Source organism: Pelecanus crispus, chromosome 4 (genome assembly GCF_030463565.1).
Source record: "Pelecanus crispus isolate bPelCri1 chromosome 4, bPelCri1.pri, whole genome shotgun sequence".
NCBI lineage: Eukaryota > Metazoa > Chordata > Aves > Pelecaniformes > Pelecanidae > Pelecanus > Pelecanus crispus.
The window spans coordinates 77730718-77750254 of NC_134646.1; the positions used below are offsets into that span (position 1 = coordinate 77730718).

General features: G+C 37.0%; 1 protein-coding gene across 1 annotated transcript in view; it reads left to right on the forward strand.

Annotated features, from left to right (window-relative positions):
- Window positions 1-19537, forward strand: part of POLN (DNA polymerase nu) — a 102478-nt gene that overhangs the window by 52158 nt on the left and 30783 nt on the right. Inside the window, exon 18 of the mRNA XM_075709796.1 lies at window positions 16216-16298. Within this exon, the coding sequence (XP_075565911.1) occupies window positions 16216-16298 (83 nt within the window). The remainder of the gene's footprint in view (window positions 1-16215; window positions 16299-19537) is intronic.

Below are 19537 nucleotides of genomic sequence, written 5' to 3' on the forward strand. Positions count from 1 at the left end.
TATTTTAGTTTCCTGAACCTGAAATAGAATACAAAACCCAACATCAGGTTGACAAGCTCTGGGTACAGTGTCAAAGTATGCATCTCAAAGGGTGAAAAAGGCTATATGCTGACCATATAGCCATCTAAGAGAAGTTAATGAGAAACTGTAATTGCAGAAGTTTGCATTTGAACTCCTCTTAGAAAGCTGGAACAGGATGACAAGGACAGTGGTCCAAAGTCCATACCTGAAGATAACTGCTAGATAGGTAGTGTTCTTTGAAAAAAGTGAGCAGTATTCACTGTTTTCAAGTGGCTGTGGTGCCCAGCTTTTATATAAGAGCTAGGTGCTTGGAGACCTCAGTTCAACTTTTTAAATCTTGTTCCACTGTACATCTCTCTCCTCTCAGGAAAATACAAAGCAAGGTTAGACTTTGCATGTTGCAGCTGAGATTCTGTTCAGCAGATATTGTAAAGTTTTAATAATTGGATTTGTTTATTTGAGAGAAGATACGATTTAGGAAAAAACATGATAAAAGTTTTCTGAAGGCAATATTTACTATTTGAGAAGGGGAATAATTCAGAAGGGTCTTTAGTAAATTGTTTACAGTATGATCTAATTGCAAGAATAAATCTATTACTGCTATAAACTGTGTATTTTAATTTCTGTGAGAGCAGAAAGATAATTGTCCCTGTGCACAAACTTTTTCATGCAGTGATAAATTATTTAGGCATTTTCTGTCATATATTCTGTGTCATAGGTTGTCTCTTGAGCCAGTGTAGATCCAGTGTAATGAAATCTATGCTGGTCTGTGCCTCAGAAAAATCCCTTTATAGATAAGACTGTTGGACAGTTGTGACTTAAAATATTAGCTTTTGTACTCTGTAACTCTTTTCAGCTTGGAAATTGTAGTATATGAATCAGAGAACACACAAAAAGTTTGCATGTATGCAATCAGTTTTCCTTATATTCTGCATCTAAAGAATAAGGGAGTAGAGAAATTTTAATAATCTCTATTAAAAATACTTATGTAGTACTACGTAGTGGAGGAATATCTCTAATACTGTTCAATATGCAGATGTATTGTGTATTAAAAGATAATTACCTGAATAATCTGATAACTGCTGCCATTCCAGTGTGACAACAGGCATTCTCTTTATTAATTTCTACCTCTAAACTATAATTTAACCTGTGCACATTAACTGCGGATGGTGAATTAAAGTAACAAGGTAATTAGTGGATACTCTTTAAGGTTAATATTTACTCTGATTATACCAATGAAAGGACAATTTATCATGGTTGTTTACAATGCTTACTCTAAAGGTTACGCTTGAAAGAAGGCTGGAGAATTTGATAGTGGTCTAGATGCTCCTGTTTCACTTTGAGATCTGAGTTTTGTAAAATCCAAACCACAAAATATTTCCTTCTCTCTCATCTGTCATCTGCTTCCTCATATTCATGCTGTTAGTGCTTTCTTTTGTGTGGTGATGGAGAACAGCATGGATACATGTCCTTCTTCCAGGTATTGAGTTTACCTTCTAGTAAGTACTGGGCATAATAATTGCGCACCTCAGTCTGTGTGGATTTCAGAGACTTAAAAAAATGGCTGCAGAATAAGAGACATATCTCATTATTTCTTTGTGGCAATGGCAGTCAATATCTAAAATAAGGAAGTGTGTAGCTATCGTGGAATTCCAAGGGATTTATAAATTCTTTACCACTAATCATTTTGAAAAACATTTCTTTTCCTTTTTATAGTGTGGGCTTGGTTGGCTGACACTTTAAGACATGGAAGAGTCTTTAGCCTACACTATCCTTGCCAGAATTGGAGGAACTTGAACACTTGATTTCCAGTAATCTTGGGAGCTGCAGGCTGTTTATAAAATGTACTGAACATAAAAGTCCATCTTTCCTCAGCTGATGTGTATGTGGGATCATGGCAGTATCTGTTGTGAACTGTTTTGGTAAGAGACAGACATGCTAATTTTGGAAATTACTCGAGAAAAAGCCTAGAGAGAAACAAAGCACAGAACTACTTGGGATTACTATATCAGAAGAACAAAAGTCTTTTTTTTTTTTTTAAAAAAAAAAAGTTCAGTCAGATTTGAATAAAAAACCCACAGTGCAGAAAGGTTCGTTTTATTCTTCGCAGACTGTCTTCCTCCAGGAAGTGGGGAAATTTCATTTCTTTACCACCTGCTGAGCAGGGACTCAAGGAACTGATTATATCTAATAATGGCAAGGTGAGCCAAACTGTTGCACACTGGCAGTTGGTCCAGCAGGAACTATGGCAAAATAGGGACTCTTGTTTTTCTAGCCACTTGGCAATTCAGGATACTTCCTGACAATAGCTCTATCTGTTGATATCCTGCTGAGTTCTGAAGAACACAGGAAATAAGCAGAGGTATTTTGGATATTCTTGACTTAAATCAAAATAAGTCCTTATGGGCTGAATTATACAAAAAGATAGTGTACTGGGTCTGTTTGAAAAAGATAAGGTCAAGTATGCACAAATGCTTGGTAATGGGCTGACTAAATATATATACGCTTGTCCATACCCATTTTATACAACCTTGTTTTAAATACATTCTTTCTATCAAATAGATTAAAGATTCATCGTCAGCAAAACACTGTCTTTTTTTTTTAGGTTACTTCATATAAATGTATGGTATAGCAGACATTGAATTCAGTTAAGCTGCCTACTCCCTTAAATAGCAAAAGCAAAGGCCAGTAAATCAGGAACGAGATAGATTTTTGAGAAGCGAAAACCGGATTTGTAGCTAAGTGGTTTTTAAACAGATATGGATATTTGTGTGTATGTATTAATTTAATGAAAATATTATCAACAAGCTTTTGAAAGAGTCATTATTAATCAAGGGATGACACCTGGGTGTGTGTTAGGTGATTAAGGAATAATGAAATAATCATGCTTATCCAGATGGACTTCTACCAAGGAGACAGGAAGAGCTTTAGCTCTCCTCCCATCCCCATTAGCAGACACATGGTTACAAGATGCAGTCACAGGGTTACACAGCTCCCTTTCCCCCGGTTAGATATCTCTGTTTTGCTCATTGTCTAAATAATGAGATATACCAGCTTAGGACTCTTAGAACTGCATCTTTGTCTAAAGATTTTTTAGGTAGTCCAGGCTATTTCATATACTTCTAATCAGATATTAGAACATGTAGTCCCTTGGATTAATTTCTCCACTTTTTATGAGCTTAATGTCAAGTCTAAAATGAGTTTGGGTTAATTCATTTCACTTCATACATTGTGAAATAGTGAAATCTTTGCGTTTTGGAATTGCAATGAAGAAGAGACATTCTATGCTATTAAGCACATATAAGATCGTGAAACTGTGTTTTGCAGTATTAAAACAAATTACAAAAATACCTGCTCTTCACCATGGAGTGCTTAGGGTTACTTCTAGAATCCTGCCTTTGAAGAGAGTGGAGAAAAGTTTTCATATGTATTATATGGCAGTCCCGTTACATAAGTGTAACTCAATATCCCTGCTGGAGTCTTCATTTAGAACTGTATGACTGGGTTATGATCTTTCAGCTCTGAAGTCTGGCTGTGTAACTCAGCCAGTATTGACTGGCTGTAAATCTGGAGGTCCTAAACTCAGTGCTACCTGCTAGGAGTCTCACTAAGGGTTAACATAACATTTCTTTCATTATCATTGGATTACCTGGCTTTGTAGTAGTGTTATCATTTTTAATTAGTTTCAAGGCTTCTGTTTATTTTTATTTTGTGAAATAGATTCTGAAGGGACAATTTTTGCAGTATTTTTAACTGAATAATTATTAGTGCTTATCCATCATCTCATTGTTTATGTATCATTTCTATTCTGATCAATATCTAAAATATCTCTCATTTTGTATCTTTTATCTTTCCTTTTTTTATTCAGAATATTACTGATAATAAGTGAGGAATTGAGAATTTGTTTCATATATGCAGTTCAGAGAGAGACACAATTTCAATTTGAATGGGAAGACATGCTCTTCCAAATCAAGTCACATTCAGGGGCAGGTGTTCTGTGGCAGAAGGTCTAATTGTGGAGATAATACTCATTATGAATCTGGTGTTTAATAATAACTTATTTGGTAAAAGAGCTGTGAGTGAGCCTGTACCACTTGCAGTTCCTGCAGCTGTATGACTGCAGATTTCTTAGGATTGCTCTTGTGAAATTTTTTAAACCTATGACATACTATAGTATAACCTTGAATTCCTGTGAGAATAGATGTGGTCTCTTGTGGTAGGAAAAGATGCTGACAAGGTGACAGAAGTTATTAAGAAACAGAGAAGCATTCAGAAGAGAAGCTCTAAGCAAAAGTAAGGTAGAATCTCTCACACTGCTGATTAGTGCTTTATGCTTGGGAAGAGTATGCCTGGTCTTAACACAGGAGTATAAGACTAGAAGGACCTTTTTGATCATAAAATTTTTGCAGGTGATGATGTCATAAACTCCCTTCCGTGAATTGGTAGGGTCTCAACTTAGAACTAGTTTTAACCTACATGATGCTATTGAAGAGCCTTTGAATTCCTATTCTGGCTAGAAAACTCCCTTTACTTTCTACCTTACATTTATTCCTGCAGTTTATATACCCAAATTATTCTTGCCAGTGTTGTCCATTAGCTTTATTAGCTCTCCTCGCCCCCCAGTGTTTGCTTTGTATAAATACTTTTTGTATAAATACAGGAAGGCAATCAACTGTGTTCTCAACCCTCTTTCTTTAAGGAAACAAGACAAGATTTCTTAGGGTTTTTGTCATTAAAATACCTTAATCAACTAGTATTAGGAGCAGCTAGTTATGACTATGTGGAATTCCATGTACGTTAATCTGTATTTCTTCTTGGCGTGGAAAATGAGCCTCTATGACACTGACTGACTGTTCCACTAAACTGCTTTAGTTACCAAAGCTAGCTTTTTTTAGCTAGCTCTGAAATCTCTGCACCAGAGCACAGTCTCAGGAATACTTGTATCATGGTCCAGAAACATAAATAATTTTGGAACAGCCATGAAACTGGGCGAGCAGAATGATGAATGAAACAAAGAAATAATGACTTGAGAGGCTACCTTTATTCTAATAAATTTAGTGCCAGGGATGTTCCTGGTTGCTGGCACTCAAAATCTGGGTTGGCAAATTGGTCCCTATCATGGTTGTGGCTCTGAAACAAACAGTTTCTGGACATAGTTCCTGAATTAGCAACAGCCAGGGATTATTTCCACCAGGCTGCTGGATGCAGCACCATGTTTGGATGGTAAGAGAGTTTTAAAGTATGGATATGTGGTGGTGTTTTCCAGTTAGCCCCTGTGCTGCAGAATATTAATGGGCAGGTTTAATTTCTTAATATTGACATAGTCAGTGTCTCTTTTCACATGGTTGATTTTTTTTTTTCTCTCTATTCAATATTCTGGTAGCCTACCACCACCAAATTCATGTTTTTTGAACGTGGTAACCAAATTATGTTAACTACCCCAGCTAAAATCATAGAATCCTAGAATGGTTCGGGTTGGAAGGGACCTTCAAGATCATCTAGTTCCAACCCCCCTGCCATGGGCAGGGATGCCTTCCACTAGATCAGGTTGCTCATAGCCCCATACAGAATGGGGCAGGTAAGTGTCATAGAAGGCCATCAAATTTGTCAGGCACAATTTGCCCTTAGTGAAGCCATGTTTGGCTATCACCAATCACCTCCTCATTTTCCATGTGCCTTAGCATAGTTTCCAGGAGGTCTGCTCCATGATCTTGCCAGGCACAGAGGTAAGACTGACTGGCCTTTAGTTCCCCGGGTCTTCCTTTTTTCCCTTTTTAAAAATGGGGGTTATGTTTCCCCTTTTCCAGTCAGTGAGAACTTCACTGGGCTGCCACAGCTTCTCAAAGGTGATGGATAGTGGCTTAGCAACTTCATCCGCCAGTTCCCTCAGGACCCGTGGATGCATCTCATCAGGTCCCATGGACTTGTGCACCTTCAGGTTCCTTAGATGGTCCAGTTCTTCATTCTCCTAGCCCCTGCCTTTGCCTTCTGCAACTTGGGTGGTGTGGCTTGAGCACTTGCCAGTGAAGACTGATATACTGAATTTCACCAGTATATTGTAGAGCAATACAGCAGTACTAATATTGTCCTGTCATTGGAAATATCTCACTTGACACATCCTGAAATTACATTTGTCTTTCCACAGCCAAACCATACTGTTTCCTATTTGTTCCATCATCAGTTATTACATCTTTTCTCTGTTTCTGAGTCCTCATCCTCTACTTTATACATGAATTCTGTACTTTAATAATTCTTATTTGCAAATAAAATAGCTTGCAGAAAAGCAATAGTCTCTATTATTCTTTGGACTCTGTGAAAGGGTTGATTTCTCAAGCTGTGCAGCCCATGTAGGGACAGGTTCACCATTACTACAGTCTGGAGGGGGGAAATGGTGTCAGGGTGCTATCTAATTTTGTTCCTCTCTGCTGTGTTAGAGAAGAGTTTGTTGTGAAATAGCTTGGAAGACAAGCTCTAAGATATCTGTATATTGCATTTCTGTTTCTCTTTTATGTCCTATTATTATATTCACTTTGGGATTAGGCAGTCTCTTATATCTGCTCAAAAACATTGTGAATTCAGCTGTAATTGTATCCTCAGATTATGTCTCCAGTTTTGGCCTAGGAGTATTTAGCCTGGTATGTCATTAATGGTCAAGTTCATTACTTTTACTTAAATTTCTGTAAGGCTAACAGATTAAATCATTGTTCTGAAGGAGTGTCATTATTTAAATCAGGCTTGTTTGCATTAGGCAAAAAGCACTAATTCTAGATGGAGATTTTCATCCCCCTCTCAATAAACATCACTTGTGAAATATGTCTGTTTCTTAATGAATGATTGTAGTAATGGTTACACTTTTGCATAATAAAAGAATTGTACTAAAAGGTACTTCTCAAAAGATTCTGACAGGAAACACTTGAAAATTGTAGCATTTGCAAATATAATGTGCATGATAGCTGTAATAATTTTTGTTTTGCCTTTGGAATGCCTCCAGAAATGAGTTTTTAAATATATATATGTATATACGTTTCAACTTTTCTGTTAAGATGTAGGAGATGGATCTAGGCTTTGGCTTGTGCTGTTTAATTATTGCAGTATGGTTTTTTCAAAGAGCATTCATGTAGTGGCTTAATTAGCTATCGCTTTCTCCACCTACTCCTTTCTACTCCCTTGTCCCATCCCTCCCCCTCCAAAATAACTACTGTAAATGCTGAAATTTAGTAAAAGGGAGGATGTTCAGTTTGTCTTCTCATAATCAGAGTTTTAAAATATTTTAAGCTCTGAGTTCAATGCCTCATGGGTGTTGGTGTGGAATATTTTAACAGTTTTACTTTTGCAGCAAAGCAATTTCTATCTGTTTTGAAAGCTCACTTGCAATAGTTGATATTATTGAAATTTAACACTTGTCTTGCTTTGCACTCTGACAGCCTGTCTGTATGGCAGCTTATGGAAATTTCACCTTGTAGTTTACAGACCCTTGGAGAAGTGCAGCTGTGACATTTGTTTAGACTAGCAGATAATAAGGCAGAGGGAATAAAGTCTTCAGGAAGCATAATGGCTTTTGTTTTTACAAGAGCTAAACATAGCTTTAAATAAACCAGGTTGTTAACTACAAGTTTAACCAGACAGCTTAATTTTATGAGAGATTGGAAGCTTATTATTATTGCACATTAAATGTTTTCTTAGCATTCTAGAATAAATGAAAAATAGAATTTTGGAATTGTCACCACCAACAACTAATACAAAAACTAGTGAAAAAGCAAGCTCTGAGGAGGTTGGACAGTCCTCAGTTGTTTCATGGTGTCTGATAACATTTGACTTTGCTAATTTCAAGCAGAGGCTTTCTTGTGTATTAAAAGCTGTCTCCAAATAGTCATCTCCTTCTAGAGTGACTTTGATAAAATGCTATGTTTTATGAGCATACTCCAGAGCTAAATAAAATGTTTCTGTTTATTTAACTCAATTAACTTTAGTGTCAAGCTAAATCTTGATGAAATCAAGAGTACAAAGGCAATTCATTCTTCACTTTTACTTTTGCCCTTAATTCAATGTGATCATAGGCAAAATAGAAATTTAAGCTGCAAGAGGTGTTTTTAGTGAGGACTGAGAGATGGGATATGAAGTAACTCATCCCTCTCTGCAGAACCCATTTTTTCAAGACCCTCATATATAGCATGACTGATTTCTTCCTCTTTTGATTGCCCTACCAAGATATTTAAAAGTCTGCTTCTTATTTTTTTTCTGAGCTATGTAGATACAGTTTGATGTAGTGTGACATCTCCTCCCTTCTTCCTCTGCTTGTTTTTCCTGAGCAAACTGTACCTTGTTATAACAATATTATAGCTCCATGTGTGTGTTCCATGTAACATCCAAGATGGCAGTTACATCTTTTTTTTTATTATATATTAAGAACTCTGTTTCCTTCTGTTTCGTTTTTCTGATATTTGTCTAAAAGCTGCTCTGAAGGGCCATCTATATCTTTAAAGTTATGAGACTTCGAACAGGTCCGAGAAGGGTAATTATTTGATACTCTGCTACAGCTACCTGTATCATCTCCCAAAATGGCTTCTGTTCCTTCTTAACTATTTGAAACCTCTTACAGAAAAGCTTGAGAAATAGATGTGATAAGTGAAGAAAGAATGCTAAGAGCATTAATTTGCATTTGATCCCTGACATCATTGTTTTATACAAATGGCCTCTGACAAATTTTGTCATCTCAGTTTATATAGACCCCTTAATCTGTTTACATTTATTTCTTCTTTCAGTGATGGTGCCCATCGCTGTTGATGTTCACACTGGCACCTGAAGCTGGGAGTTACCCTGACTTCCTTTTATTCTGTACTTATAGACCTGAAGACCCTAAAATAAGAATGACCTCTAGTTAATTAATTCCTTCAGCAATCACATGACTCAGAAATAAATATCACTTGTCTGTGTAATTCCCTATGTAAGAGACACTACGGATGTGAGAAGAGAGCCCTTTTTTTTGTTCCTGCAGGACTGAAGGAGAGAAAAGGTGAAGGTTGCAGGGTAGGGTGTGCTCTTTCAAGCACCTTCATTGATGTCAGGGACTTTCTGTTCTAACTGACAGGTGTCCAGAATTGTGCATTTTTAAAGAAAAATCTCTAAGTGACCTTTTTTGTCAGGAGCACTGAAAATAAGTGCTATCTGATTTATTTCTTCAATATCCAATATCTGGGACATCAACATGCAGGTAAATATCTTAATAAAGATAATGTATCACTTTACTCCCAAATGAATCTTAAATTGTTGCTGATGATACCTATAATTTATGACATGACCTTGTTGCAATTCCTTTATCTGGTTCCTTGCAACTTTAAAATGTAGCAACAGAAGACTTCTGGCCCACAGAGCAAACTGCAAAGACATGCCTTTATCTTCTGTAAAATACATGAAAGCTAGATATCGTGCTCTTTAAAAGAAGGTTGAGGACTAATGAAATAAATCTTGATGCAATGGACTATAGAGGCTACTCAGATAAAATAAATTACTTTATGATTAGCCACTGGAAGGACTTTTAAAATCCTGAAGTGCTTCTGGAGTCTTGCAACAGAGTTTTGTAGGGTTTATAAAGCTTTTCCTGGTGCTAAATAGATATAAAACAAATTAAAATGCAGCTTGGTAGGGTAGCATACAAAAAGGGAAGAGACACACAATGATGAAAATGTTGCAGAGCTGGCTGTAGTATAGGAAGGATGACATCAAGCTGACAGTGCTGTAGTCTTTCATTCAAAGAAGTTGAACACAACTAAAAGCTTTCATGAAAACCTCTACACTAAATAAACCACAAATTTAAACTCCCTGAGGGAGGCTGTGACCCTCTCCCCTCTGTGTCTAAGTACATGACCCCTATATTTACATGGGAGATCCATGCCAGAGATTCTCCAACATGTGCAGTGCCCACTGGAAGACAACTCCGCCTCTCCCGATGCCAGGGTGGGAATAAATATACATAAAATGGGGACCCTGTGTATTACCTTTTAGATAAGGAGGAGGAGGTGGGAGGAATCTGCTGTACTACTTAAGATATCCCAGTGCCCTAGTTTGTTGATTCATGTATTGGTGCATATCCTTGGGTGAGGAGTTTCTTTGTGTTATTCTGTAACCTTATATCTCACTATGCAAACTAGGTTATAATAAAAATGTGAATACAAGCATTTGATATAACATCTGAATCGGACATGAGAAGTGTTTAGAAGTGACATAGATAAAGAAATGAAAGAAAAAATGACTTAATATATACTTAGGTTACATCAGAAATGTCTGTCTTTCTGTTATTTCACCTGTTTCTCTTCTGAGAAGATGTTAGTCTGCATTTCAGTCTTTGTAGATGCTTCTTTCCTTTTTAAGAAAAGTATCTTAACTTTATTTCTACTCTTCTGGGCAGTCTAGACAAGTTTCATTTTTCATCCTGATGTGTCTATGCTGCTCTTATGAGGAAGACAATTTAGCTACTTTTTGTTTAGAACATAGTTGTGTAAATGCCTCAGTTATAGAAGGCATATAGTATATGTGGTTATATATGTGGTTTTCACTGGACATTCTGTATCAAACCATACTGAAAACTGTATGATAAAAATATCTAGATAGGCTAATTGCATGTACCTTATGCCTGGCTCTTGAATGACACATGAGGCAAAAGTAGCGATCGGTTTTGATATGACAGTGGCTTCAGGGAAACTGTTTCCTAACCTCTTCTTTTTCTGTATGTTTTAACAGAGATTAGCCAGGCAAAAGTTGTTCCAAGAGCACTTTCGCATGTTACCTTAAAAATTGTCTGAGACAGCAAAAGCCTGAGCTTTGTCAGCATTTTCCATTAGTCATGGAATAGAAGCTTTCAAAAAAATTGCTTATTCTTGTGCATTGCATTAACAGTGAGCAGACTAGGTTATGTGTAGCCAATCTTTTCCCTATGTTTAGGATGCTCACATACATTGTGGTATATATTCTGCTTGCCTTAGGTATAAAAGGCCAATGTAATTGAAAAAGTAAGCTTTCAGAATTTATGTCCTACATGATCTATCCAGTGGCGATGCCACTGTAAAACTGAGCTTTTCTAAAGCTTGCAGTTGTCACTAATTACATGAACTGTCTGTACCAGTTTCATATGCCAACACAAAGTTCCAGGCACAAACTTACAACTCTCATCTGCTATTAAATAGCAACGTGTGGTTAAAAATGAGATTTATACAGTTCACTGATGAAATTTTAAAAAGCTGTAAAAGCAGTCAGATGAATGAATGTGTATTCACTCATACAGTCACTCATTTATTGGACATTAATGACCATGTATAAAATGAATTTAATGGCACTCCATCTCATTTCCCACATCAACAACTCATAGCTAGGACTTGGATTAATTGGCAGATGCAGGAATGCAGCCAAGAGCTTTGTGGCTATTAATGACTGAGCTTAGCTTGGCTGGAATGTAAGGTAGATCAAGGCAATGCATGTCTGCCAGATATTGTGTTTGAGAAGTTTGTTCTGCCTTTTCCTGTACATAAACAGACGACTTCCGTCAGCATACAACATTTCCCAGAAATGCTGAAATGTCTTATCGCATTCTTTTAAAGCTGATTTCCTTCCATTTCTACCTGTTCTCAAACTTTTATTTTGGCATTGCTCAAACTTTATGCCTTGTGGTCTCTTTGAATTTTTTGTTTCATATACTTTATGATGTGTGTGCTTATTTCTGTGTATTAAAATTTGCGTTAATTCTTTCTTTTTAATATTTTGTACAGGTTAAAAATAAATTCATCCAGATCTCTACTCTGTATTAAATGTGTTATTCTAGTTTATAGTTAAGCTTTTTTTAAATTACAGATACGATTGCCATATTTTTCTTGGCTATAAAGAAACTTGGTATTCATATGTTTTAAAGACTTAAGACTTAATTCAGCAGAAACTCTTTGAGATGTCCATTAGACCCTATTAATATATGAAAACATATAGTGAATTTTGGGTGAATTATAGAAAATATTCAAGATATTATCTCTGAAAAAGTAATAAGTTACATATGCCTGGTTTTAAGTTTCACATCTGCACTGTATGTTTCTTACTAATAATTTGATGTTATCCTTCTTCACTGTTTTGCTAGAAAATTTTTCTCCTTTTTTTTTTTTTTTTTTTTTTTACTCTAAGAATTAGGCAGCTATTCCCTTTTAGGCATACAGTCCAGTTCTTAGTAGAACCACCTTTTTAAAGAGTTTGTGTATCTCTACTCTCACTATGTTTGTCAGATTTTCTACAATTTTCAGCTGTAAGTTGTTTTGCTGTCCTCACAGACCTTTCCAGATTGTTTAGCTCTGCTAACTCCTTCCAAGAATAATGAGATCTGTTAACCTGAACATGTCTTCCAGCACTGAAGTCCATTCTTTATTCTACCTAATAGATGTGTATCAAGTAAAGTACTATAAAGCAAAGTACTTGCAAAGCAGTACTAAATGAAGAAAGGTAAAGGACAAAGAAATCAGAGATGTGGAAATAGACTGGGACAAGTATGCAGGCAAGGACAGGAATGTAGGAGGTGAAATACTGCACATTTGGAGATGGCAAGTCAGGAGGCTTTTGAAGATGATGGTAATATTGATTACAAACTTGAACAAATAGCGTGTTTGAGAGAGAGTAATGAGAAGGATGTCATAAAATGGAAAAATATGTTTCATGCTAGAACTAGTAACTGCATATATATTTCCTGCAGGACTTCAGAAATTGTGCTATTTCCGCAACAAAACCTGCAGCAAATTCTTTCTTTTCTTGAACTTTTTCCCCTGCATCAGTTTCTATTACATTGCATTAATGTTCTTCCTGTTCCTCCAGATGTACATACAGTACTGGGTGAGCTGAAGTCTGCCTCCATGTCACTGTCTGGGCCCAGCAGATAAGGCTTTTGTATGCCCATTCAGCTTCCTTTTTCAGATTCAAGTTTATTTGAAAACAATGCATCTCCACTATAGATCTATTCTACATCATACCACAATTCAGCCCTGGGTATTTTCATGCATTAGATAGCTTTCTTAGTGATTGTAGCTTAAAAATTTCTTACACAAGTAAGAAGATAACAAAGTCTCCTTTTCAATATCACAGTATTCCATGATGAATCCAAAGCCAAAATAGAAGTTTTAACTTTAAATAGGTTCTCACAGTACCCATTAAAACAAATTAATTACCACAAATATAAATTTGTTTGTAGAGGAAACAGGCTGAAGAAGAAAGCCCACTGGGAATTTCTAACGTGGCTGCTGCATTTCTGAGAAATCGCCTGCCCCACCCCCCATTTTGTTATTCAAAAGAATAAATAGTCTTCATCTCAAACTGCAGGAATGCTCTTCTGTATTAGAGAAGGAATCAAGCATCCTAGGTAGAAACCAATCATTGTCAATAGAAATAGAAAAGAACAATTTCATTAATAGAAAAAAAAAGGAATAGTTTTGATTAATGACTTCTGTTTGCTCAAGCACCTGTGATTTATATGGCAATTTCAGACTTTATTATTCTGGATTCTTGAATGTGGTACATAAATTTACAAATATACAGAGTGCTAGATGTAATGCCTCTCTGCCAAGTGCTCACATTTCCCACTCTGACACACTAGGAGGTGTTGACTGACCATTTTGTTTTTAGCGTTATATTAAAAGAAATATTTGACATAAAGCTCTGAAATTTTAATTGCTTCTCATGTATTTCATGACTAACCAAAGATCAGAAAATGCTAAGTGACTGTTGTGATTGCCATGATCACATGATGTATGTACATCTGCACTGATAACCGTGTTAGGCAAGGTTTTATTGTGATTGCTTACAATGGAAACACAGGATCCTCCTCCTGACACTGCCTATCATGATTACAGCAGTAAGTCTATTTCTGTTTTTCCCAGTCAGCCCTTTCAAACTGAAGCTTGATAATGCAAAATTATCCTTAAAATCCTAGCAGTGGGTCTTGCTGTGCACATAATCAAGTTCTAGTGTCTTCTTTCACTGTTAAAGCTTCTCTAGAACCAGCAGTCCCTCCCAGAAAGACTCTCGTGTTGTGTCTTCCTCAGTACCGTGATTTGATATGTATGTTCCTGTACAGATTTCCATGACTTCTTACCACTGTGTTCTTTCTATTAGGTCTCTTCTTTTTCAGAGAAGTGAGCAGCTAACATGGTCACCCCCTGCTGACCCCTTGGCTCTTAGTTGTCTCTAGCCTCAGACTTAAGTAAATCTGCAGGTAAACTCTGTTGCTGTACTCCTATCTCTTGCCTTCTCCAGGCATCCAGTTCAACTTATGCAGTATTAGGAAAGCAGTATTAGATTTTGTATTGTTCCCTGATTTCAGCATTCTTCAGTCTTGGTTCTTCATCTCAGAAAGGTTCCCAAGTAAGATCTACTCACTTATCAGATTCTACTTTCCCTCCTGGTTCTGGATAGATGCTTTCTCAAGTGTGTATGTAGCTTTCTGCCAGGTTCTTCAGGAAATTCCTGCAGACTTTCTGCCAGAGGTTGCTTCAGGAAATCCTTAATGATGCCTAGTTTCCTAATTCTGCACTTATTAGCTCCAATTGCCACTTTGTCCTCTTATTCAGGTGCATTTGGGAATCTCAACATACTTTCTTCAAAAGAGCCATGAAGTTTTGACCTGTCATAACTAAGGCAGCAAATTATAAGTCTCCAACTACCAGACTGATCGACTTAAGTGAGAATAATCTTCATTACAGATGGTAAACACTACGTATTAGATTATCCAGTTCTTCATGTTTCTCATCCTAAAATGAGCAGTGACAAGTCCATTTTGTCTTTGAGCAATTAGTAGCATTCAAAGCAACAATGTGAGCTTCTACAAAACCAAAGACTCTTTGCCCAATGAAGTTTTGAAATCGCATTAAATTTTATTTTTCCTCTTCAAACAAATCTGTACTGCCATAAGGACTTACTTAAACCTGATTACACTCAAGGTCTACCTGTTTATCATTCAGAGTGCCAAATTATACCAGCACTATGCATAGGCTTTGCTAAAATCAGTGTATGGGCCAAGCAAGCAAAAATTTGTGGCTCTGCTGATTTTCTAGGTGCTTCAATATCATAATAATGGTGAAAGACTCTTCTTCAAGAAGATACACAGAAATATGCCATTTTCTCAAACCTTATCAGCCAAAACTGTCACAGCAAAGCATCTTTTGTGGAAAAAACAAAGCATAGCAAACTTTGCTTTTAAAAATGCAAACAAATCATCATGAACAGACTCATAAGGAGACTTACTCACAAATTGTGCATATGTCGTCAAGTATCTCTGATAGCAATTCATCTCTATGTTCCAAATACAATTTGTGTAGGTATTTGTTTTCAGAGTGTGAGTAGATGATCGAGATTTTCCCCAATGCGCTTCCATTTAACCAGATTATCAATATCTTTCAGTGTTGTCAATTGTCAACAATGTCAGCATTCTTTCTGAAGCTATGTTTGCATAAAGAAAAGCATAGGTGGTGGTGCGTACTTGATGATTGCAGAGTCCTAGCTTTTTTTTTGCAAATTGCTAAATCCGCTAGCCCTTTTGTAGGACTGTTTACATCAGTTGGTGAGTGAATTGGAACACAGAAGGATGATACTTTGTTGGGAGTAAACTAGCTACACTCTGTAGTTAAGAAACAGCCAGTGCTGCTGTTTTATGAAGTATCTCTGTTGTGGAGCTCTGTAAGACATATGCAGACATTCAGTGCCTGCTGTTATCAATCATTATCCTAGATAAAAGGTTGGATATTCCTATTAGTGAAGCCCTGATATAACCTTTGTTTACATAAGCTTTAGGTCAGACTTATGCTTTGAGTGTCTATATATGTCACATCTCGAAGAAATGCTGTTGCTGGAAAGGTTTAATTTTTCTCATGGGTCAATATTGAATCCTTTTCAGCCTAAAGAACTAATAATATAGTAGTAGGACTTTTCCTAGCCAAGAATTTGGTTAAAAAGAAAAGGAGAAGATGCAGATTAAAACAGTTTCATTTACTATGGGCTATCACCACCAAAATTTGTAAAGAAGTTGTGCATTCTTGGCCAAAGACAAAAGCCCTTAAGTGCTTCTTTTCATAACTTACAAGTCTGTAGTTACTAAATGGTTATTGACTTTAAATACATTTTCTGTGGGGATAACAACTTTAATTAGTTTTAACTGGAAATGTATGATTTTTGTTTGTTTAGGAAGGGGATTCCAAGTGAACAAGTGAAACATGGTGATAGAGAGCAAGCAAAGCGTATAGTTTACTCAGTGGTTTATGGAGCAGGTAAGCATTTTTAGAAAAAAAAAAAAAACCCAGATACAGTACTTTCATACTTTATACATAATTTATATAAGTAGACTGAATTTCTAAAGGTGAATAAAAGTTTGTCAGAATATTACATTTTTATTTTTATCAAGGGTTATTAAATGATCTACCCAGTATCAAAATTATCAAACTAATACAGCCACATTGACATATACAAAGATCACTCTGATCTTGTAATTTTTTGCTGCTGATGTAACTGAAGCATTTGTCTGTATCTAAAATGAGTTTAATTGTGAGTGGATTTTGCATTCTATCAGTATATAGGCAGAGATGAGAATAACTGCAATGACATGAAAAGAACTCCAGTATTGTCTCAAAATACATTTATAGAATCACAGAATGGCTGAGTTTGGAAGGGACCTCTGGAGGTCATCAGATCCAGCCCCCCTGCTCAAGCAGGGACATCTAGAGCCGGTTGCCCAGGACTGTGTCCAGACGGCTTTTGAACGTCTTCAAGGATGGAGACTCCACAACCTCCCTGGGCAACCTGTGCCAGTGCTCAGTCAGCCTCACAGTAAAAAAGTATTTCCTTACTTTAGATCTTAAAGTTTGCTGCCATTTCTTCAGAACTGCATAAAACCTACAAAAATCCAAACTGCTACCCATTCTGCCAAAGTCATGCCCAGGTCCTAGATAAGTTGAGACATTCTGCATACTTTCCAAAACTGCCTACTATATCTTAAATGATGCCCAACTCTCCTTCTGCTTCATATATGCTTAGAATTGCCTTTTCTGGGAAGACAGATGCATATGTATCATCAGCCTACAAGCTCTTGTGAATTTGTTTTAGTGAACAGCTGACTAAACTTTATGTAGGTCTTCTGGAGAAATCCAAAAGCTCTACAGAAGATGAGTACTTGGAAAACTCATTTAGGAAATGAGAGCCCTAGGTTGCAGGCTTTATTTAACTTGGAATAACTTAAAACTACATCTTGGGTTCCTGGGTGAGAACGCTTTCTAAACCATCTTGCAGTGAGTCATCAATAGTCCTTGAACCAACGGCAGAGCTGGCCAAGGGCATTCAATTTATTCTTTAGGGCATTCAGCTGGGAAGGGGAGAAAAACACTTCAATTTCAGCTCTCCAGAATATCTATTTTATATATAGGGGTGTGTGTGGATTACGTACACATGTATAAGGATATAGATGCACACACATGTGCATTTTTACATTAAGCGGTATTGCATTTTAAACATCTATGTTTAAAATCTGTATTAAAAAAGTCCAGCACTAGCCCCCTGTAATGTAGATTCAGACCTTCCCATGCTGAGACTGGAATCAAATCTCCCATTTCCAGCCTGAATGTTTTCATCAGTAGATTATTTTACCTAGAGCAAGCATTAGGACCCCTGCCCCTTAGTCCATGCAGATGCTACATGTTTCCTATCTGTTGCCTTCACTCTGGGTGGAACAGGCAGATACCTGACTTAATTAGACTGAACGGCTACCGGTTGAATGCCTTGTAGTTCTGTATATAGTCAGTGGAGCCCCCTCAGTTACTGTGGCTAGAGCCTCCCTCAGTAGAGCCCATGTCTGCCTACTCGTGCTATAGAGGACTTAGGTGATTAGACAAAGCAGAGTATTGGCGCTCCCTCACTTGCTCTGTAACAGAGTTTTGCCTCCCCCTCTCTCAAATGAGGGCAGTTGAAGCACCTGAAAGATAATAAGATCCCTCTGTTCATTAGCAGTGTGATCAGATCCTAATTAAGACATAACATGGAATGATATCATTAAAGTATTTAGATGCAAACTGGGCTAACAAAAAATAATTGTTAGATACCTGAAATTGATGGACTGAATTCCACCCACAGTTTGTCTCCCTTCAAAAGATGGCTAACTTTTCATTAAGGAGACATTTTGATACAACTGGAGAGTGTGAATAATACTTAGTTACTTCAGTCCTTTTGGGATTGAAAAATACAGAAGCATTCCCTGAGTTGCCTGCCTGTGTTATGCTTACAGGAGTTAATGAAAATCTTTCCTGTAGTAAATAGTAATCTTTTTTTCATTTTGTTTTCTGAGCTTGGGGTTACACTTGGTTCATATTTTCAAGGTCTTTTCTATAATCCAGAAGGATAGAAAATAGTGTATTAAAGAAGGAAGACACTCATTATGTCTAGGAGTTGGTACTTCAACAAATATACCAAATATTGAGAGGGATGACAGTATTACTGTCTCTTGCTTGGTTTGGAGCAATTCAATTCACCTGCTTCTCCCTCAGTCATCTTGTAAAAATAAAGCACAGACAACTTAAACATCTGTAAAATAAGGAATTCATTCCATTCAATGGCAGTATGTTCAAGCCCTGAATTGCACAGAGGGATGTCAAGACGTTTAAATGAAAAGCAGAGAAACTAATGATATTTTCAGTTTTGAAAGATGGTATTACAGAATGGAGAACGCTAAAACTCATAGGCTGCTGCTGACAATTTCCCTGGCCCAGATAACTCAAGGAGAGTGCTCAGAGAAGCTTTAGTCCACTCCTGAGCATTGCTTTGCATGGCCTATGCTGCTGCGTTGTGGAACATGAGCTAACACAATTACGTGGCTGTACATTCCCCTCTTTTTGCTTCCCAGGAACTGCATTTCCCTGGAACCTTTCAGACTTTCTTACTGATATTGTGGCTTAATTTTCCTACTATTTTATGCAATACTTTGTTCTGTATATCAGTAGTTCTTTAGATGGATAACATGGACAAACTTAGATGTTACGGTTCTCTAAGGAAGCCACAGCAGTCTCCTAGCTGTTAACAATATGCGCTTTAGCAGATAGATTTGTCATTTGCTGACCCAGGAAGAATACCCAAATTAATTAGATGTCAAATAAAAGTACAGGCCTATAATAGCTCAGCAAGAGTCATCCTGGATGTCTTGTGAATTTCTTCTTCTAGCACCTTGTCCAGACTGGTGTTCCTGCAGCTCAGTGCAGATCCTGGCATGACTGAGAACAAAATGCTACGGAATTGTTCTGAAATACACATCAGTCTGACTGATGGCATTTAGGTGGCTGAAATCTTCCTCTTTCAAAATGCTAGATAATTTTTCTTGGCAGTATTACTGTGACAATAACTATTCTATGCCTTCGGTGCCTTGAGATGTCGCCTCTCAGCTTATGTTATTTGCAGACACAGTGCTGGTTTTGTGTTGCTGTGCAGCTGACATAAATATATCTGTCTTTCAAACCTCATATGACTAATG